The 22,860-nt window shown below is 44.9% G+C and overlaps 1 protein-coding gene across 1 annotated transcript in view; it reads left to right on the plus strand.

Moving 5' to 3' along the window:
- Ptprt (protein tyrosine phosphatase receptor type T) overlaps window positions 1-21,054 on the plus strand; it is an 835,658-nt gene extending 814,604 nt beyond the window's left edge. The window contains exons 25-29 of the mRNA XM_055602221.1: window positions 2,136-2,267; window positions 14,270-14,395; window positions 15,507-15,670; window positions 19,034-19,169; window positions 20,044-21,054. Coding sequence (XP_055458196.1) covers window positions 2,136-2,267; window positions 14,270-14,395; window positions 15,507-15,670; window positions 19,034-19,169; window positions 20,044-20,097 — 612 coding nt within the window. The 3' untranslated portion in view covers window positions 20,098-21,054. The remainder of the gene's footprint in view (window positions 1-2,135; window positions 2,268-14,269; window positions 14,396-15,506; window positions 15,671-19,033; window positions 19,170-20,043) is intronic.
- The last annotated feature ends 1,806 nt before the right edge of the window (window positions 21,055-22,860 follow it).

Consider the following 22,860-nt stretch of genomic DNA (forward strand, 5'->3'; position numbering starts at 1 on the left):
ATTTTATTTTATTTTATTTTATTTTATTTTATTTTATTTTATTTTATGTGTGTAAATGCTTTGCCTGAATATATGTCTGCGCATCATGAGCCTGTCTGAACTGGTGCCTGCAGAGACCAGATAGTGTGTGTGCCTGGTTGCTGCACCACTATTTGTAACTCCATTTCCAGGGGACCTGGTGCCCCTGGCTCTACAGGCATCGCACTCAAGTATGTGCACATGCCCACTATCAAATGTACACACACCCATACATGATCAAAAACAATAAAAATAAACGGCAACAACAAGACAGTAAGCAAGTTCATTGCAGTGTACAAACACCCCCGACTTGGGTTTTCTTATCAGCATCATCACTGTGGTTGGAGCACACCAGACACGATCACAACACAGCCCTGGTGTTGCAGACAAAGACGAAAGTCTGGAACTGGAGTTACATACAGTTGTAAACCTCCATGTGGGTGCTTGGAATAGAACTCGAGTTCTCTGGCAGAGCAACTAGTGCTCTTAACTGCTGAACCATCTCGCTGCCTTAGCCTGGGTTTTATTTGTTTATTTATTTTTAAGTTTGAAAATGGCTGAAAAGCCATACTGATGTGACCTTTGAGCTTTGAGACATTTAAAGGGTCTGTCCCCAGATACCTCTTATTAGATCATCACCCACTGGCCAAGAGAAGGCCCTGAGAAACGGGAATCCCTAGCGTAGACATGACAATGTCTGCAAATCCTTGCCGTGCCATTTCTGAGGTCTTTGTCTCTCTTCCCTGCCCATTTCTCTTGGACTTGTGACTGGAGTGCAGAAGCTCTGACTCCCACGCGGACCAGCTTCCCCAAAAATGCGTTGAAATGCTGGCTGGCTTTCAGGTTTCACAAGTTACTGACAAAATGGATACACTCGCCAATCTTTCCAAATGCCTCCTTCTGGGGTGGCATGGCACATGGGCCTGAAGGAAGCTTCCAGATTTACACGGGGCTCTGGTCTTTGTCTGCAGCACAAGTGCAGATTAATGTATTTACTAATGCTGTGTTTGTGACTGTTTCTAATGTGAAATTAATGTATTCGCGAGTGCTGTGTTGTGTCTAGTGTGCTCCAACCACAGTGCAGATGCTGAGAAAGAAAACCCAAGTCAGGAGGGTTTGTACACCACAATGAACTTGCTTACTGTCTTGTTGTTGCCGTTTATTTTTATTGTTTTTGATCATGTGTGGGTGTGTGTGTGTTTGACAGTAGGCATGTGCACATACGTGAGTGTGATGCCTATAGAGCCAGAGGCACCAGATCCCCTGGAAATGGAGTTACAAGTAGTTGTGCGCTGCCTCATGTGCATGCTGGGTGCCAAATTCAGGTCCTCTGGAAAAGCAGCAAGTGTTCTCACCCACTGAGCCCTCCCTCTAGCTGTAATTTCCAAGTTTTGTTTGCTTGGTTTTTGTTTGTTTGCTTGCTTGCTTGCATTTAACTTGCATCTCTTTAGATTTAAGTTCCATTTTCCAGAAAACGAGCCTGAGCTTTGAAACCATCTAGATTCACCAATGTTCAGTACCTGACTCCCCACAATGATAGTGCTGGCTGAATGAACAGATGGGTGAAAACTGGGGCAGAACTTGGTTAGAACCTCAGCTCCACATGACTCTAATACCTGGCTGCCTTTGACTGCCTTGTTGGCTAACAGACAGGATGTCACCTCTGGCCAAGCTAGCAAAGCTCTCATTCCATCCCAGAGACAGGAGTGACCCCTGAGGCCCCTGGTCCCCTCCCTAGCATCCTAAGCACAGGAACCCATGGGGTCCCTGATATCCCAAGAGGTGTTTTGGCCAGCAGCACAGTAAACATGCATCCAGGATCTTTCATTTCATATTGTAATAATGATTTGCTGAGCCCCAAGACATAAATAATTTATTTGGATAATCCCTATCCGCATGACACTTTCTTAATGAAATGTCTTAGTTTGGAGGAGAATGTGTTCATTATGAGATGGTCCCCTTTGCCGCCAGGGCAACGAAAGATAACAGAGCAGGCAGGTGCTATGTGAAATCTGTTTGGCAGGCTCGGGGCCTCTGGCAGCCATCCCGGCCTCATCATGATCAGAATATCACTGATGAGTATGTATTTGACTAAACCTGTGTCATTCTTTTGTCAGAGCCACAAGCAGCCTGCCGCTTTTGTGGTCACCCAGCACCCTCTACCCAACACTGTGGCAGACTTCTGGAGGCTGGTGTTCGATTATAATTGTTCTTCTGTGGTGATGCTGAACGAGATGGACACTGCTCAGGTAGGAGGGGACTGTAAACTGCTAAAGGTGGGTCCCAGTGGGTCATGATTGGTATGCTATAGACTTGGAAGGAGATTCTGTGATGGCCCACTGTGGGCATTGTCAGACTGAATAGCAGGCATACCCATTCTGCTGTCTGCAGACTCAAGGAGTCTCATCCTGAATCCTTCACCAATGAATCCCATAAAACAGCCCCCTTGGCTATGGGCTTTGTCAAATTACACCAGGACAAGATCCTGTCATCTGTGCTTGAGACACTGTTTATAGCCTTACTCTAAATCATGCAGAGCTCAGAAATCCAAGATCCCACACACAACACTGAGCACCACAAACTAGAAAGGCTCTTTGCCATGTAGCCTCTGTTGGCAGAACTTTGAGTCTGAACCTAGGAAGCTTTGCTCCCTGACCACCTAACTAAGTCTTGGATTTATGCCTTAGCCCCTCTGGGTCTTTCAGCTCTAACCATCATGGATCTACACTTCCCCATACCTAAGAAGCTGGACACTGTCCTGAGAGTCTCTGGAACAACCATTATATGGTGAGGCAGCTATTCTGGAGCAGAAGAGATGAAGGCGGCCTTTCAGATTTTTACAATGCTACCTTTTCAGTGCCTTGAAGGAAACCCAAAGTCATTCAGTGTACTCTTGTGTGAGTGCTGGGCTTGCACAGGCCTTGGGTGGAATTTTTTTTTCTAAATGGGCCTGAGCTATAGTCTCAGCCTTCCAGGAGCTGCCAGTATTGCTACAGAGACAGATGGACGTGTTATCCCAGGCTCATGTGGCTGTGCTATAATAGAGGTCAGCAACGAAGTACCATGTTGACCTAGAGCAGGGAGCAATTAATTCTACCCAGAGGGTGAGAAAAGACTTCAAAGGGAAGGTGATTTAGGTCTTGAAGAGGAGATATGGTCATATAGGGGATAAATGACTGGGCAAAGGCATTCTACACAGAGAGAATGATGGCAGCAAAGGCAAGGCAGGTGGGCATACGGAGTCTAGTCTGTAGTCAGCTTCCATTCCAGTGCACTGGGGCTGTATCTGGAGGGAAAGAGTGAGATAAGGCTGGAGGAGACAGCAAGACTCAGTCAGCAGAGAGATTCCTTGTGCCAGATTCAGGAGCCCCGGCCATGAACTGATAAAATCAGACTGTTGTGGTTTTTGTTTGTTTGTTTTGTTTTTGCAGTTCATTTCCTTTATTTATTAATTTAATTTACATCTTGGTCATAGGCCCTTACCACCTCTCCTCCCAGCCCCACTGTACCCCTCTCCACTATTCCTCAGAAGAGGGGGCACCCCCACAAGACATCCCAGCCCATCTATTCATATGAGGACTGAGTTCATCTTTCTCCCCTGTGTAGGAAAATCCCATCAAGGGGGTGGGGAAGGTGATCAGAAAGCAGGCAACATAGTCTTTGTCAGAGATATCCCCCTCCCCCCCAACTAGTGGGCTGACATGAAACCTAAGATGTCCATCAGAACCATGTTCATAGCAGCTTTAGTATAACAGTTAGCAACTGGAAACAACTTACATGTCCCTCAACAGAAGAATGGATTAAAAAAAAAAACAACAACTGTGGTACATCTACATAATTAAATAGTTACTCAGCCACTAAGAACAAGGAAATCATGAAATTTACAGGCATATAGATGGAACTAGAAAATATCATCCTGAGTGAGGTAACAAAGACCCAGAAAGACACACATGGCCTATACTCCCTTATAAGTGGATTTTAGTCATACAGTACAGGATAGACATACTACAATATACAGACCTGAAGAAGATAAGTCTGATGGGCATCATACTCTTGTTTGTGAAAGGATCCTTTTTTAACAGTGAAAATTTCATGCAAACCCAATGAATAAAGCAGAGGTAGGTAGTCAGGATCTGGGCCAATGTTAAAGCAGGAGGTGGAGGCACAGAGCGCCACCCACACCAGCCTTTCATCTGCTCCTCATAACCCCTTAGCTAGTCACCTGGGCCCCTTTGCAGTACCCGGTCCAGGGGATCCAAAATAATTAGAAAACCTTTGCCATACATTGGGGGTGGTCCGAAGGTTTTTAACATGTGTTAGAAAGTAGAATCTAGGAATATAAAACACAGACATAGGAATCAGAGACTGGCGGAAGATGTGACTTGTGTTCAGAGATTGAAGAGGGACATCTGAGCAGAGGAAGCAGCCAGCTTGAAGGAGAACTTGAGCTAGATGTAAAACCATCCAGTGTGAAGTCCACACACTTCAGGGAGCAGCTGCATGTGACTGTGGATGAGAAGAAGTCACAGATGGTGGCAGGTGGCTTGTCTGGGTGATCAGACATCCAGGAAGCACCTGGCCAAAATGGAACGGCAGGAAGATGGGAGGGGCAGGCATGGACAGGAGCAGAGTACAAGGAGAGTAAAAGGAGTGTGTGTTGGAATGCGCTCTTGAGAAGAGGTTCCCTCCATTCACACAAGCCATAGCTGCGGAGTGTCTGCTACCGCTATTTGTGGAAGCTATTCTAGGTTCTTGGAATGTCTCGGTGAACAACACAGACAAGGTGAAATGAGACTATTCCTGTCTCCCGTGCGCTTTCTATTCTAAAGGGGAGAGACCAACCATAAACAACAAATGCTCTATTCTGAATTCAACTACATATTGAAACAGGGTAGAAGGAAGCATGATGAATATTTTAAAACTGGGTTGGGGCACAAGACACAGATGTACTAGAGTAGTCAAGGAAGGACTCGAGATGTGAACATAGGGCTGAAGGAGGCTGAAGAGCAAACCGTATGTCCCTCCCAGGGAACAGCGTATCAGGTTGCTAGGAAAACACCCGATGCCCACAAGGAGCAGCAGAGTAATGGGAGGTCAGAGCAGAGATGGGGAGAGTCATAGGTGATGACACCAGAAATGTAACAGGGTTATGTCATGGGTGACCTCAGTCAGCTTGAAGCTTTACTCTGCAAAGGATGGGAGACATGGTCAGGCTTGGCAGGAGAGTGACATCATTTGACTTTTAAAAGTATCCCTTTGACTGCTGTGTTAAGAATAGTTTCTTAGTGGAGGAAAAAGATCAAGGTTACTCATGGTACAAGCAGAAAATACGGGGAGTGGCCACAAGGACAGTCAGGTGTGGCTGAGGGTGGTTTGAGCTAGGTAGTAGCATGATGTAGATTCTACATGTATCCCAAAGGTAGGAAGACAAAATCTGCTATCTGGCTGAAAATAGGAGGCAAAGCATGTCATCAAAGTTTGAGACTTGAAGAATGGAAGGTTGGGAACAGAGATCATAATAGAAGAAAAAAAGGAAAATTTCCCTAAAAAGAAAGCTCTAGAAAGTTCTCTATAGAGTTCTAGAATCAGAAATTATCACCACTTCATCTTGGACAAGTTAACTCGCCCCTATGAAGTGCAAGTGAAGTGGGGCCTACAGAAGCACAATTGTTCTCCTTAGAGCTGTGGTTCAGTGGCAGAGCATTTGACCAGCAGGGCAGAAAGAAAATTGTGAAGAACCTTGCTTTGGGACCTGTAATATCAAAGTTGTTGGCTCTAGCTCCTTCTTTTAAAGAACTGATCCTTGGTGAATGACATATCTTTCAGCCCCAGATGTTGGTGCAGCCTTTGAAAACCAAGTCTCTGAATATAAAAGCATCAGGCTCGGAAGCACCCCAAGTTCGGCTGATATACACAGCTGGCAACCATCCCCTGAAATCAGCAGATGTATAGAGCACTTATTCATATAAATATCATCACCACAGCAGCTGGGAGCCCTGTAAAAATAAACAGTGATAAAGTGTGAGCATAAGAGAAGCCGCCTTCAGCACCTGCAAGGGGCAGTTCTTTGAAGCAGTATGAGCATTCGTCCGCTAGCATGTTCCCACAGAGGCAGCCCAGCATGTGTGCCAGCCCAGCCAGGTGGACAGGTCCGCTTAGGTCTTAAGCTTCTCTCAGTTGCTGCCAGAGAATTAACAGTGCATCCTGTGGTTTGACCATGAAAGCCTGCTGGAGGGTGGTCAAGCTGCAGGTGGGATGAAGGAAGATCAAGAAAAGGAGAAGATGGGAGCTCTCAGAAGCCTTCGTTTCCTTGCACTGCTGTGGAAATCAATCCACCTTTGCTCTAAATCCTATGCTGCTTCTTTGAACCGGCCACCTGCAGTGACAGTTTTGTTTTCTACAGCAGCTACTGATCAGAAAATTGTGATCCAGGAGAGCTGCTGATAGAGTCTCAAACCTCTGCGTTCAGACCTAGAGCCTTTTCTAACTCTTAGACTCTGGGGACTGGGAAGTAACTTGCTGAATAAAGTTCTTGCTTTGCAAGCACAAAGACCAGAGTTCATATCCCCAGAATCCATGTAAAACCAAATGCAGTTGCACAATCCCTACATCCCTACCCCAAAACAGGAGGCAGAGAGAGAATACCCAGGAGCTATGGGCCAGTCAGCCTGGTGTATACGCGGTGCTAAACAACAAAAGATCCTGTCCCATGCGAGATGGAAGATAAGGACCAACACCAAAGACTGTCCCATGACCTCCACATGCTCACTGTTGCATGAACACGTATACTTCCAATCAAACACCCCACACAATCAGTGTGCACACAAACACACTATGTAAACACATGTTAAAAATTTTTATTACACTTAGTTAAATTATTCTTGGGTGTATGTGTCAGTCTATCTCTCTGTCTGTGTCTGAACACATGTGTCATGGCTCACATGTGGAAAGCAGAGTACATCCTGTGCAAGTCAGTTCACCTTTCAAGGTGTTGGTCCTCAGGGTCAAACTCCAGTCATCAGGCTTGCAGGACACCACATCCATCATAGATCCCTGGAAACCCATAAGTAAGAGACTTTGCAAGAAAAGCCTTTTATCATTATGACCACGTATCGACAATTGTCCATTTTACCACTGCTAGAGGACGCAGAGCCTAACATGCCAAGCAAATGCACACAGCCACTTCTGCCAGCCCAGGTCTGACTTTTCAAGGCTCTGTGCCCCTAGTTCCCCCAAACACTGGAATGTAAATCCTGGTGTCATTCAAGTCTGTGCTTGATGCTCGCATTCTGTGTGGCTCCTAGTAAATTTCTTAACTTCTCCAAGCCTCAAGCTTAACAGTCTTGAATTATCATAACCCAGATGTCAGCCACCTTCCCAAATCTCTTTCTTTTCCCCCAGTCTGTGAGAAAAACCTAGCATCCACCTGGCACTTCTGTGAAATTCCAAGGAGTTCCCATTCTCATATTCATTCCCAAGTTATATTTTTTGCATGAAAGGGAGCAAAGTGGGGCTCACATCCCTGCAATTTCATGACTTAAGGTTGAATATCAGATGCCAATTTAAATTCCATCTTGTCCCTTGCTTCTGGCAGCACATCTTTCTCCCAACTCATTGACTAAATGCATTTCATCTTCCATCCACTTCCTCTTCTACTCCCGATTTCTCAGCCTTACTCTGTGATGGTCAGTCTTAATTCTCAGGATTAGAATGACCTGAGAGAAATGACCTGCCAGTGGGGAATTATCTCAGTTACACTAATTGATAGGAATACCACTGTGGGTGATATCATTCCCTCTTATGGAGCCTAGACTGCGTAAGTGGGAAAACAGCTGCAATGGTATGAAATCATTGCTGGCTGCTTCCTGATTATGGCTACAGAATGACCGTTCATTCTAAGCCCCTGATACATTAATTTCCCCACTATGATGGACTGTTCTCTTAAACCTTGACTCAGAAACAGACCCTTTCTCCCTTACATTTCTTTGATCAGGATATTCACTACAGAAAAGAAAAGTAACTAAGATATACCTCAACCCCCCAAATTTTAAACCAAATCTCTCTCTCTCTCTCTCTCTCTCTCTCTCTCTCTTTCTCTCTCCCCTTAGGGCTTCTCTTTAAAACCTTCCCAGAGCTTGCCTCATATATACCGTGCTCTTGTAGCTAATGCTCTAAACCCTACTCTTCCTTCTCAAGAGAAAAATTCAGCTTTGGCTGTCATAAGAGAAAGTGTTGTTCCACTATGAAGAAATCACATTCTCCCTTATGGGGCTGTGGGAGGAAGAGGTGTGTAGATGTCATTTGATCACCATGCCGGGGTGTTTCTTTCTGTGTTCCTGGTACCTTTCCCCCTTACTCCCACAGTCTCTCATCCTTAACTGGCCACGGTGCCAAAGCCAATTATGTAATTCTATAGAATCTATTTAAAGGGATGTTATAATCGTAAGCAGAATTCCAACACCAACCCAGGTGACTCCGTTATAGTTCTCTACTTAAATTCTACATAACTCACTTCACCCTTCACCATCAGATGGCCCAGCGCTTAGCCATCCCCCACCCCCACCCTGGAGGGTCACAGGGACCTTGCTAACTAGAGCTATTCGTCTCTGAAACCATGATAGTACCTGCCCTTTCTCACTTCTCAAAGGGTTTTTAATTAACAAAAGGCATAACGAAGGTTACCAAAATATACTTTAAAATTTTTTTTCTTCCAAAAATAGGCCCATCTGCTAGTTTTCATTCAAACTATCAGAGCATGTTTATTATCCCAGTGCCTAACAAGCTTTCAGATTCCATCAGCAAGAAAAAGATGTCTAATGAGGTAGGCCACCACCGCCTTTGTTATATTTCATGCCTGAGTTTGCAACCTCCGCCCACCCACACACACTGTGGACGTCTTTCCACGGCCTTAGCAGTGCTGGAGGTCACTAGGTGGATCACGAGGTGGAATAATGTACAGCGGCTGTCCCAGCCCTGTCTACGCAGGCTGCTTGACTTCTGCTAGGTTTAACTCATTTTGACAGCAGACAGACAGCAGAAGCCCCTCTGCTTTCTGAGAAGACGTGTGAGCATTCTAAATCATCAGTGAAGATGAAGCTGGCTTCTCTCCTAGAGATAATCGTAGAGGCCTATCTATGAATATCTGCGGTGGTGAGGTCCTTCCTTTGGGCATCTCTGCCCTCCCTAGGTTACAGGAGAAGGAAGAATGGCAGGGACACTAGAAGAGGAGGCAGGGAAAAACCATGGTTCAAACTACAGACCTATTTGGGAGCATGCTGGTGTGTGTATATGGATAATGCACATGGAGAGGTCAGAGGTCGGGGCTGCATGCTTGTCCCCAGCATTCTCCACTCCGTTGTTTTGTTTGTTTGTTTGCTTGTTTGTTTTGAGACAGTGCTCCTCAGTAGACCTTAGGCTCAACACACACACACACACACACACACACACACACACACACACCATACACACAATAGTGGTAATAATAAGCAAAAACAAAAAGAAATAAATAGAAGGCACTTCACGTGGGAATCCGGATAGATTTATTTCCCCACAAAGAAAATCCTCTGTGATTTTCCAAGTCTCTCTCAGGAAAATCCTGCATACAGAATGGTCACTTCCTCCGCCCACAATGATGCCTGTCTCCGCAGTCTCCGCAGCTTCCGCAGCTTCCCCAGCTTCCGCAGCTTCCCCAGCTTCCCCAAGCTGACTCTTTGGGAATTTCTGCAGTAAAGACAAGTCTTTGGGAATTAATCCAAAGACAAACTTTCAAAAAGACTAAAACTGAAAGGGAAATAAAAACCTATCCCTTTCTGCATCTTGTCTTAAATAATGCTGCCTAATGTGATAGCTCATGTGCCCTGAGTTCTCACTGGAGACACCCCTATGCAAAGAGACATTAATATGCATATCCCCTCATAACAAACCATAGGAATTAAGATCCCCAGACAAGTTACCGAGAGAAAAATTATTAAAATGGAATCTTGGCTTTTGATTTTTATTTATGTGACTGTAAACGTAGATACAGGTCATGAAACTAGGAAAGGGACCACAAGGGGGAAGGGTTTTGAAGACCATAGGGTGGTAGAGTACATGTGACATATAGGCTGAAGGGAGACTGTTGGGGGAAGACACAAGAGGGAGGAGGGAGGTGGGAAGGAGAGTGGAGGAGGAGGAGGCTTAACAAAGCAAGCTATGTCTGGAAATATGGCAAGGAAGCCTGTTTGTTTATTTAATCAGCAATACCAAGTAACAAATTTCTTCCTAGCAGTTTCACACTTCGTTTTTCTTGATCTCTGCCCTGTCCTATTCAACCCCCAATCTTCCAGTTCCCCCTCCCCGTCCTGATTCCTACCCTTCTCTCCCAGCATTCTCCTTGGCCATGTGTGTTATTACCCTCCTCCACTTCTTAAAGACCTTTTCTTTCCTCCCGGCCCTTTCTGGCTCCCTGGCCTCTTACTACACTCACTCCCACACAAGCACACACACACAAAAAAAAAATTAGGCACTAGGAGCCACATATGAGAGAATGCAGCATTTGTATGCTACTTTAAAAAATAGCCTTGCGAACAACAAAATAAGCAGAATTAGAATTATATTTTAAAATGTAAAGCAAAAGAAAGAAAGAAAAGGAAATAAAAGAAAGGAATCAAACGGGACCAGGCAAGAAAGCTCAGTGGACGGCTAACTGGCTGGCGGCGCCGCATGGCAGCCCGAATTAAACCTTCAGAACCGACAGTGGACACAGTGGAAGAAAAGACCTGGCCACTGAGAGCTGTTCTCGGAATTCCACATGCAAGTGACATGGGCGCCCACACACTCAACATGCTCACACATACTAATAGTAACAAATAAAATTTTGAACAAGAAATACAATGAAAGATTGGGAGCCTTACATTTTCTATGCTTTGTACTCAGGCCAAAATGGCAGCTTCCACTCAAACGAAACCATGCATTTGGACGCGAAAATGGTCTTAAACTAAACCGGAGAAGACATTTTTGCTGATGAAAATCATTCCCGAGTCTGGAAGGGAATGAAGCCCTTTGGCTTCCCTCCCTTTCTGCCTCCTATTTCCTGTTTCTAGATTATGTGCAGCGTGCTGGGCTGTGAGGAGACCCTGATGATCCCTGGCAGCTCAAACGCACATATGCCCACACATTGCCCAGCCGAATGTCACCCACTGCTGCTGCTGTGGTCTCACAAATTAGGGAGCCCAAGTGAAAAGACGGCACCAATTGAGGGTTAGAAGGACCCCGCAACCTTTTCCAGCCCTCTGGGCCTTATGGGAAAGTGACCTGGAAAATCAAATGTAGAGAAGTGTCCTAAAACATAGGACTCTCGTTTGAGGCATAGGAGAACCTATTAGCTTGAGAAATTCGTCCAGAAATCTTATTAAAAGAGACAAATCATTCCACATTCTCCTCAGGCTAAAAATATTGGGGGTAATAGACTCTCCCCAGTGCCTTCGGTCCATGCACCCCATGTCAGGATCTCAGCCGAACTCTGCCAAGGCTAAATTCAATGCAGGCAATAAAGGCAATTATTTTTTTTTCTAAATGGGAAGTTCTGATTAATTCCAGTTTCTCTGGCCAGCCACAGACTTATCGGTACCAGTCCCTCATTACTGTGAAGGTTGCAAGGCAGAAGAGCCAGTGGCAAAGAGAAATGAAGTACAGATTGTGGATTTGTCATTACTACACAGCACAGCAGCAGCAGGCTGTCCAGCTGCAGAGGCCCCTATGACCAGCTCTCCTCCTCCAACCCTCATATTCTCATTTCCTAGCTCGGTATCCTTGATTAACCCTTGATGGAGAGGCTGGGCAGGCCGAGGACCAAGGCCTGATGAAACTTTATCTTGCATGTCTTTGTTGCTTGAGAGAAATGACAAGAAGGTACATTCTTCAGATGTGAATGCAGAGTGTCCCCCCTCGACTTATAAAGAGGACATTTAACTTGAGAATTCTTGACTTTGTAATGTTATATGATGTATGTAATACAATGGATGTAATGTCTGTAAATGGTATGCATTCTACAGAAGCTGTATAAATTTTGATTTGGGTCATATCCTCAGTCTTACTGAGGATATGCAATACTCTCTGGTGATGCCTGGGCGATGACAGTAAGCTGGAGATCCCAGACACCCAGAATCCTGCAGAAAAATAACTAGTCCTTTACAGTGTAATTACTTCATTGTAAAGCTGCGGTAGTCTGTAGGTTTTGTGTGCCAAATACAATTTTTGCAGCTCTGGGGATTGAACATAGAGCCTCCTGCACATAAGGCAAGTGCTCTACATCCACTGCTCTAAATTCATTTTCAAATTTATGATGTCACCAACCAATGATGTATTTATGGGAATGCAAACCCATCATAAGCCAAGGAATATGTGAATGATAGTAATCATACTGGCAATAACTATACAAGAATTGAATTATAAATGCAATAATGTCCTGAAATATCAAGTAAGTATTCATTTCATGGCTGGCACAGTACTAAATGATTTATTCTCATGAATTATCTCCTTTATCCCCCTAACAACCCTAACAGAGAAAGAGTTGGCAAAGACTGGCATAAACAGCTAGACAGAAAATAGCGTAGGTCTCCGTCGAAGCTGTTCAGTTCTGCAGTTGCAGCACTGGGTGGGAGCAGCCATAGACAGTTACATGAACGAGTTTACATGTAAGTGTCCATTAAACTTTATTTATAAAACCATTTTGTATGGTTATTAAGCCATGGTCGGCCAATCACAGCTAAAGTTAAATGATGTACCCTATGAGAGAACTTCAGATTTCCACTGGGAGGAAAGCAGTACTTATTTCCCTTTCGAATACCCTACCTCCCATTCTTTCTTTATCATTCTAGTTAGTTTGAAGGGAAGGGAGAATAAAAAGCATCATGCCATGCGACTACCCAGGATGAACTGACAGTTTACTGCCATCAACAAAAGAGAGAGAAATTCTTCTCTCCCAGGAAAACCCTGCCTCAGGGAAGGCCACCCCACATTCATGGGTCACTTCTCCCATTATCTACAACCTGGTGTGGGCCTTGGCTGATTTCATCCTGGTAGACACTCAATGCAGAACTGCTGCTAGGAACTTTAGTGAGTGTTATGAGCATTAACTATGCCTTCTTAGCAAATCCCAGGTGACATTTCTATCGTATGACCTCTGTCCAGGGCCTCTGTCTGAGCCCCCAAAATCCTGTGACCCCAATTGTCATCCTCCTGTGTGTGTTCCAAATCTAAGACAGTGGTTCTAGGCAGGGTCCACCTCAATGTTCCTCAGTGATCCTCTGAAATTTGAAGGAACAGCCCTGCCACAGACACCCAGACTAAAGTCCCCGACAAACGAATAGACACAAAGAAATGAGGTATCCATCCTCCTTGATGATACTCATAACTAAAGACCAACTGTAGTCTAAGACCAGGGTTCCTCCATCTCTCCAGTACTGCATTGGATTGACAGCATTATCAAGAAGGATTCTAGATATTGATGCATGTCTAGCTGCATATTAGCCTGTGCTCAAAGCTGTCCCCATAGCTGTGATGTTTAAGACTGGCCTCAGACACTGGGAGAGGGGGACAAATGACCTGCAGCTGAGAGACAGTGTCTTAGAGTGAGGAGTGACCATGGCTATGGGCTCTAAGCTATGTGTGTAGTTTTCAAATCCAGAAATGATGAAAGACAGTCAGCAAGCTCTCTTACTACCAGGAAAATGTTCTTATGGTACAAGGGAGACGTGCTTATCCTCAATTTACACATGAGAGCAGAGGTCTGGGTGACAAAACTTATATGCATTAGAGCCTGGATTTGGAGCCAAGACTGTCAGGTGCCAAAATCTATACTTTGTAAAACAGTTAGTCTAAATATGACTGGGAACAGTCACTGTAGACTTCTCTGAAATGGGAAACAGTTGCCTCAATTATGGCAAAATGAAAACCAGATTGTGCCTGCCCTTCACTTGCAGGTCCTAAAATCCTGACAACAACATTCACAGGTAGATGCTATTCTCCCCATTTCATGGGTGAGAAGAACGAGGTCCAGAAAATTAAGAAATGGTTTGAAGTCAGCATAGCAAATATTTTTAAGCCCACCCCTTTGGTACCTCAACAGGAAAGCTATGTGTAGTTTGCTTCATTAAGACTGGACCTTTCCAGACCTCTGTCCTGCTCACAACAAGAATGACTCAGCAATAAATGGCATTTAATGCCCCCTTTCTTTGTCCTTGACCTTCTGTGACCTCTCTTTCTGCTGCAGCTCTGTATGCAGTACTGGCCTGAGAAGACCTCTGGGTGTTATGGTCCCATCCAGGTGGAGTTTGTCTCTGCAGACATTGATGAGGACATCATCCATAGAATCTTCCGAATCTGTAACATGGCTCGGGTGAGTGCAGAGCCACAGGGGCTCACCACAGAGCTGCCATGGCTCACTGCTCCCCTTCTTTGCAGACCAGATGGAGGCTGCTGGGAGAGGATTCCACTGAACCAGCCAAGAGTCTGTGTTACTCTCTCCTGACAAGCTCTTCCTTGGGAAAGTGATGTCTTTGCTGATTCCGGCTCCAGAGCCAGCAATGGCTCCAGCACAGATAGATGCACAGAGACATCCAGCCTGCCAGCTGCCTGTTTCCTGACACACTAGCAGCCATGTAGACAAAACTTCCTAGACATTAGCTTTTTCCCACCCTGGCACACAACACTGGTACCCTCCAGTTGGGTCTTATGAGCTTTGGACCAGGTTCTACAAACATTGACATGGAAAAATATTTAGTTGCTTTCAAAAGGGTAGTTATTGGTTGAATACTGTAGGAGAGGGCACAAAAAGAACCCATGAAACGATGGCTTTCGATTGCTCTCTAATGAGAATCTAGGGAGATGGAACCGTAGTCTCTGCCCTCAGAGTTTACTATCAAGTATAAACATGAGCTAAACTGTAACAAATGAGCTTCAGAGAGAAAGAATTCTAGTTGGTGGAACAAAGAATGCTATTCCTAAGGAAAGCAGCTTTTCTTTGATCACCTCCCCCTGAGGGGGGAACAGCCTGACCAGGCCACAGAGGAAGACAATGCAGCCAGTCCTGATGAGACCTGATAGACTAGGATCAGATGGAACTGGAGGAGGACCTCCCCTATCAGCGGACTGGAGGAAGGGCATGGGAGGAGATAATGGAGGGACAGTGAGATTGGGATGGGATGAAGGAGGGGGCTCTAGTTGAGATACAAGGTGAATAAACTGTAATTAACAAAATAAATCAATCAATTTTTAAAAAGCAGCATCTGAACTGAATTTGAAGACTGACAGGAGTTTTCACGGTACAGAGAAAGTTAAGCGGTGTGCACAGAGGTGTGACATTAGGTAGAAGGACAGTCTGTCCGCGATGGTACAGCTGAGGCCCCACTCAGTCTGACTTCTACCCTAGCACAGCCCTCCCAAGTCTGAAAGACTTGTATCCTCAGGTATGCCCAGCAGAACAGCCCTAACCAGTGCTCTGCTCTCAGCCACAGGATGGTTATCGCATTGTCCAGCACCTCCAGTACATTGGCTGGCCTGCATACCGGGACACGCCCCCATCTAAGCGCTCGCTGCTCAAAGTGGTCCGACGCCTGGAGAAGTGGCAGGAGCAGTATGATGGGAGAGAGGGCCGCACTGTGGTCCACTGCCTGTGAGTACCGCACGGCTGGAGGGGCAGCTTGCAGGGCTTTTGAAGTTGTTGCTGGCTGCATAGCCAGTCCAAGGCATATCCAGGAGTTAGGACCTTTTAATGAACTGAGGTGCCAAGTTTTTCTAAACTGTTGTTTATGGCAGACTGCTGAAGCAGAACATAGTAGGCAGACAACTTTCCAGTGTGCCCAGCACGGAAGTGAGTTCCACTCTCCAAAAGAAGGTATGAGTATCATCCTACTTGACATAAGAAAGCTTGGGATAAAGTGGATCCCACTGACCAGAATTATTTCCTGATGGAGAAGAAAAACGACAGCATTGCATTAGCTTAGTTTAAGCCAGGCATTTAAAGTGGATCATTTCATCCCATCCCTGAGGCAGATACTCTGATTTTGCAGTAAGCAAACTGAAAGCTTAGATGGGTAAAGGAACAGAGCTAGCTGCCAAAGGGACTCAGTTTGAATCCACCAGCCTGTGAGCTGATGTGCTGTCTGCTGTCCCACACTGTCTCTAAGAAGAGGGAGGGTGGGGAGGAGCATTCAGGATGAGGACCTCGAGCAGGGCGGCGAGGACTTCTTGGATTCATACATTGTATCAGCTCCCTGGGATATTTCTGAGCTTGTACTTAACAGACACAGGGACAGAGCATGAGCGGCAGACACTGCTGCGGCAGGTGGCACTGCAGGGTCCTGGAGTCTGTGTTTACCTGTGGGTACATTGAGCCCAAAACCAGTTACAGGGATAATTTTTGCTCCCTGTCTCAGGACGGGCGTGGCAAAAATAGATATATATATATAGAGAGAGAGAGAGAGATACTTAATTATGTGTCCCTTGGTTTCCCCATATGTCCATTGTATGTGTTGATGTAGATCATGTTTAGACCCTGTGGTCTCAAACATAAAGCATTTAGAAAAGAATACTGCCAACAGAGATTTAAGAAGACCATAGCAGAAAATATGCAAACGTACGTAGGATTCCTTAAGAGCAAATATCACAGACTTTACCATGAAGAAGGGTTCTATGAAGAGTTTAGACTCAGAAAATCTGCATCCTTAAGAGATTTACATGGGATGTTAGATCTACAACTGTCAATTTTTTTAATTTATATTAATTTTTTTATTTTTAAATAATTCTATACATTCACTTGTATCCCAGCTGTAGCCCACTCCCTCTTTCCCTCCCAAACCTCCCTTCCCTCCCTCATCTCCTCCCTGCCCCCTTCCAAGTCCACTGAGAGGGGAGGTCCTCCTCTCCTTCCTTCTGGCCCTAGCTTATCAGGTATCTTCAAAATGGTTGCAATGTCCTTATCTGTGGCCTGGCAAGGCTGTTCCTCCCTCAGGGGGGAGGGGAAGCTCATGAGTTCATGTCAGAAACAATTCCTGTCCCCCTTACTAGGGAACTCACTTGGATACTGAGCTACCACGGGCTATGTCTGAGCAGGGGTTGTAGGTCATATCCATGCATGGTCCTTGGTTGGATAAACAGTCTCATAGAAGACCCCTGTGCTCAGATACATTTGGACCTTGTGGGGCTCCCTGCCGCCTCTAGGATATACTAATTCCTCCTTCCTTCATATGAGTCCCTATACTTTGCCGAAGGCTTGGTTATGGGTCTCAGCATCTGCTTTGATACACTGCTAGGTAGAGTACAACTGTCAATTTTTGTAGAGGGTCATTGTGGGGTGACGTAACTGAGAGTTCATTCCTCTTTAAAAATACTGTATTCCAAAAAAACTATGAACCGAACTCTCTTCTTTTTGTCAGAATAATTCTTTCTGGAGCGAACAGAGGCCATTAATTAACTTTCACTGACCTCAGGATTGACTTCCCTTTCCCAAAGCCACTAATTGTTCACTTTCTTTCAGATTGGTGCTTCACACATGTCAGGAGGGTTGGGGCTTAGCGCAGGTTAAATACACATGTGCAAACTCAGGGCTGAAAAGCTCCCACCTATAGAAACTTCTCTCTAAAGATACAGATATACATGAACTCTAGGAAGATACCATGTGCCATGCCTTCTCAGGGCAATGGGAGGTATCAGACATGCCAAGCCACCTCTAACTATACCACAGAAACTAGTGACTACTTTCCAACCCAGCCTCCCTCTAGTTCCTTCCCACACGTTAGATGCCCCCTCATCAGCATGGGACAATGCCCATTCCTCGGGACTTCATAAGGCCCTGAGATGATGCATCCTCTCACTTCATCATTGTGGTCCGTGTGTTCTCATTTCAAAAGATACTAAACCCTCCTTCCTGGGAAGGCTTCCTACTCTTCAGTGTTTTCATTTCCTAGCCTGTGAGGACAGGGATTATTGGTTTGTTTGGTTGGGTTTTTTGTTTGTTTTCATCCATGTCTCACCTACCCTAGGTAACCAGCACAAGTGTATCATTCTACCAAGAGGGACCTGGGCATCCTTGGGGACCCCAGGCATCATGACAGTCACTGAAATACAGGCACCCACCAGTTAAGGGAGGATAATTTCTATACTTAAGACATCTGGTTGTTAGGTTTCCTGTAGGTGAGACATCTGGGAGATTGACTGAGTGCCTTAGTTTCTGCCCAGATGTTCTTTAGACACAGACCATTACATGAAATCATTAGTTTCCTTTGGCAGCATGCCCAGGAGTTCAGAATCAGGTAGGTTCCTGAAGGGGCTTGTTTCCATGAAGATAATTTATGGAGCTTCAGAAAGAAGGAACAATTGAGGAATGGCCATTCCAAGAACATACAGTCCTTATACCTAAGACCAATAGGATCCTATTTAAACAAGATTTAAAAGAGTAGCCATGGAATTGGCCTGGTAGTTCAGAAGTACTGAGCTATGCCCCAGGACCACAGGCCAAAGTCAGGACTAGCTAGCCCAAGGCTCATTAAGTATTGTTATCTTTATTAGAATATAGGAAGAAATAGTAATAAAAGCACCTAGTAACTTCAAATTTTCACTGGATGTCTGGTAGATCTAGAGTGTCCTTTTGGGTATGGATGTAGGTTCCACATATACAAAAACTTAATACCACCCTACCCTGAGAATGTAGATCAGTGTGCCTGGAATAAAATGCCCATAGAGCCAAAGGATCATCAGTGTAACTAAACCCCCAAAGGTCATATAGTTTAACCTCTTTTTTAGATAAATGGGAAACTCAGAACCCAGACCAAGAAATGCTTTCCCCAAGGTCAAAGAAGATTCACAGCCCCAGTGGGATTTAAACCAAAACCCATGGCTCAGACTAAAGTGTTCATGGTTGCCTGACCACACATCTGCTAGAACAGCTACCCCTTGCTCCCACAATGTAGCTTTAGGATCAATATGTGTTTGAGTAGGGGTGCTGGGAATTGGGCTCACCTGCTCACTCTTTGTTTAGAAATGGGGGAGGCCGCAGCGGAACCTTCTGTGCTATCTGCAGTGTGTGTGAGATGATCCAGCAGCAGAACATCATTGATGTGTTCCACATTGTGAAAACCCTACGCAACAACAAATCCAACATGGTGGAGACACTGGTGAGCATCCAAGAACTGTTACCCAACAGTCAAAGTCCTCATGTTCCCTCGACCTGAAAAAAGTGACCGTGAATAGAACACACCTTCAGCAACTGGGTCTTATTTGAGTACCTGTAGCCTATGTTACTTGCTCATAATTGCCCCTTTTCCTGTTTCTTTCCAACCTTACCAATTTCTCTTTCCTGTAGGGAAATCTAAATATTAATCCCAGTCTACCTTCTTTGTTTTACTTTCTGCCTGCTCCCTAAGAAAATGTCACTAATTCAGACTCCAAGGAAGGATTCTGGAATAGCAGTTTGTGAACTGTTTTCAATTCAGCCCTAACCTATTCTAAGTCACTCATACAAATATTTCACAAGATAAAGCAGGATGCTTTGGAGAAAGGGTAGTGAAGCCAGTGGAAAGGCAGAGCCCAGGCATGACCTCGTAGACAGAACTTGACTCTAAGGGTTTTTAAACCTGTCCAAAGTGTGATGAGACGGAACGTGGTCCACAGGCTGGTAACAGTGGCATCACCTCAGAGTTTGTGAGGAATGCATAATCTTGAGCTCCATCCCAAACTGGCTGAGTCTGAATCTTCATTTGCAACACATACCCCTGCATGTTCTTCATGAAGGTTATAGTTTAAGAAGCCTGGGTTGCAATGTAGCTACTGAAAGGGAGTGATCTGAGTTGGGAATTCTGGGAAGTGTGGGTAGAAGTAGGCATCAGTCAGGATGTTGCAGGATGTTCAGACATGGGCTGTGGATAATTTTCACTTGATTTTTAGTGTATGTATAGATAAAGTTACCTCAAAAATCTACATCTCTAATCTAATGCATTGTTTTATTCTCTCTCTCTCTCACCTCCATCTCTCTCTTTCTCCTCCTCTCAGGAACAGTATAAATTTGTATATGAGGTGGCACTGGAATATTTAACCTCCTTTTAGCCCAGTTGGATGGGGAACCTGCCAGAGTCCAGAGGCTGCTGTAGCTGCCCCTGTTTTTCTGTGACTGACAATGACTGGTCTCAGGAGCTTGGAGGTAGCACACCTGCCCAACACCAAGGAGAAGACTGGTGGTTCCATGCTCTGTAGTGGGCTCTGCAGGCTTCTGGAGGCTCTTCTGTACCTGGAAGATGCTGTTATGATGAAGACTAGCTTCCCTTCTACACCTGAAAGCATCAGGCCAGCAGAAGTCTACCCACAAGCGAGGCCCTGGACTTTTGATCCCCAGACCTCTTGTTTTTATTTTTATTTTTTCTTAGTTTGTTACTCTCATGGCAAGCTGACTGCGCAGGTGCTGGGATATGGGGAGCTGGCCAGCCCTTCTCTCACCATCCTTAGGAGTACTGGGGGTGTAAGTTCTTCTCCATGCTATCTTGCAAAAGATTGTAGTTTGAGGGATCACTGGGTTATTGGTTCCTACATCTTTTATGGGGGCCTCTAACATGAGACACCTGCCAGACTGGATCAATGTGACTTGTGGATGCCCCCTAGACCACAGGAAGGGGCCTCTTCATCTTACACATAGCCTTGCTGGGTTCACTCACTACTGCCAAATCCAGCCAGGCCTTGACCTTCTGTAATCTCCCGGCCAACCAGCTGTATCCACATCACACTTCAGCAAATGTTTCCTTTGCTTTCTCATAGTTTGTAGCAGAAGGAAGGCTCACAGGAAATTACAGTACCTTTTATCTTTGTAGAAGGAGCTACTTTCCTGGGGCAAGGTTCTTACTGGCCTGTATAGCATAACCCTATGCTCCCTAGGTGGCACTTTCTATTGGAAAGACAAACAAAAAAAGCTTTGATTATTTTCCCAAGTATGTGTGGAAAAAAAAGTGGCAATGAGAGCGTAAAATTTTGAATTTTCTTATGTCAAAAAAAAAAAAAAAAAGGAAAGAAAAAGATAGAATGGGAGTTTGAATGTATGGCTGTATGATCAATCTTTTAGGTTCATTATATTTCCTGGCCATCATAGGATAGCACAGCTAGCCCTGGGATTGGTCTCTGGTTTGGGGAGGAAAATACAGCAACCATGTTATAATTTGTCTCTCTAGATTTGAACTCTTTCCTAAAGAAATCCAGCTGCCATTTTGAAATTGGCTACTGCAGCCCCAACTTGGTTTATATAATACAATAAGCAGGTTTAGGCCTAGGGCTCTGAGTCTTGCTCAAAGCATGAATAAATTAAGGAAAAGGAGAAAACATTTGTGAAGCATTTCCTGCAAGCCAAATGCCATGCCTACCCTCTTCCACCTGACATCGCAGATCCTCTGCAGCACCCCTACTGAGTGCTTGCATTGTCTCCATTTTGTAATTGAAGACACCCAAGCACCCTCCAGTGATAGAATTCTGGGTTCAAAAAGGCAGGTAATGACAATGCAACCTCCCTGCTATTTTCCTCATGCTTTCTCAGCCAAGCAATTATTTTTATGGAAGAAAAATAAGGCTAGAAACTTCTGAGCAAAGAACTCCATGAGTATAAATTTAATTCTTTCTTTCTGATACCAGTTCTTCTTGGTAGCCCAAACTTTCAGATATATTTTATTAACTCATTCCCAGTTCCCCAGAAAAGCTGGTCTTATCTAATTTCATCATTGCTAAAAACAATTCTCATGATCCTTCAGGCTACAAGGGAGCCAGCTTGGGAAGCTCTGTAGCCTGAGCTGAGCCACAATATTTGACAGCCTTAATAGCCAGGGGTTTAGGAAGGTCCATCTTGCAGACTGATCTAGTCACAGATTATGGAGGACACAAAATCCAATAAGGTATACATCTTGCCCTTCAGGCTCACTGTATTCTAGGGAAGCTGAGCTACATTGTAACAGTAGAACATACAAGCAATCAATGAGCCTAGACATGAGAGTGACTCACTCTGCCTAGAGCTTCCTAGGCAGCATCCATTCCAGCTGGGTCTCAAAGACAGAAAAGAAGAAAAAAGAAAGTCAAGCCAAGGGGGTCAACCTGCACAATGGTAAGGAAAAATGAGGTATCAGGAGGGACAGATGGTGGGAGGTCAGCCCAGCTAGAATGTAGCAGAACAGGGATAATGGCAGGAAGGTAGCCAGAACCAAGGTAAAAAATGTAAAGGGCACAGCCATTGACCTGCAGGCAACAAGAAGTTGGCAGAGTTTAATAGTAATGTGCTCAGCCTAGTTTTGGAGAAGACTCTCTCTGGATCAGCAGGTCAGCCTCTTTTCCTTTCATCAGACACTGTGAAAACATCCCTCTCAGTGTGTGCTTTTGATATGTTGTGTGTGTGTGTGTGTGTGTGTGTGTGTGTGTGTGTGTGTTTGCGTTCATTATTTTGTTGCTGGAACAAAATGCAGAGTAGATCATGAGACTCAGCTTTTATGTAAAACCCAGGGTCTCTGTTCTACAATGGAGCAGGTCAAAAACCTTGGCCCCTAAGCCTATGAGGACAGGATATGAAAGGAATCCAGGAAAACGGCCCAGGAATTGTCTAGAAGTCCAAGAACACCAAAGTTGATCAAGAAAGGCTGTCACTTTGGAGGTTCAGAAGGAACAACTCAAAGAAAGCAAGCAAAAGAATTCTGTGAGTTACTATTCTCCTTTGATGAGCCTCTTCCCAGGTATATTTGAACATATCCCCAGGCCTCAGCCCCCACTGTTCCTTCTGAATTCCTATGGCTCTAGTCTCCTGAATGGACTTTCCTATAGCCTGCAGGAGTCTGTAGCATAACCAATAAG

Source organism: Psammomys obesus, unplaced genomic scaffold (genome assembly GCF_907164565.1).
Source record: "Psammomys obesus unplaced genomic scaffold, mPsaObe1.curated_primary_1811, whole genome shotgun sequence".
In the NCBI taxonomy this organism is placed as follows: domain Eukaryota; kingdom Metazoa; phylum Chordata; class Mammalia; order Rodentia; family Muridae; genus Psammomys; species Psammomys obesus.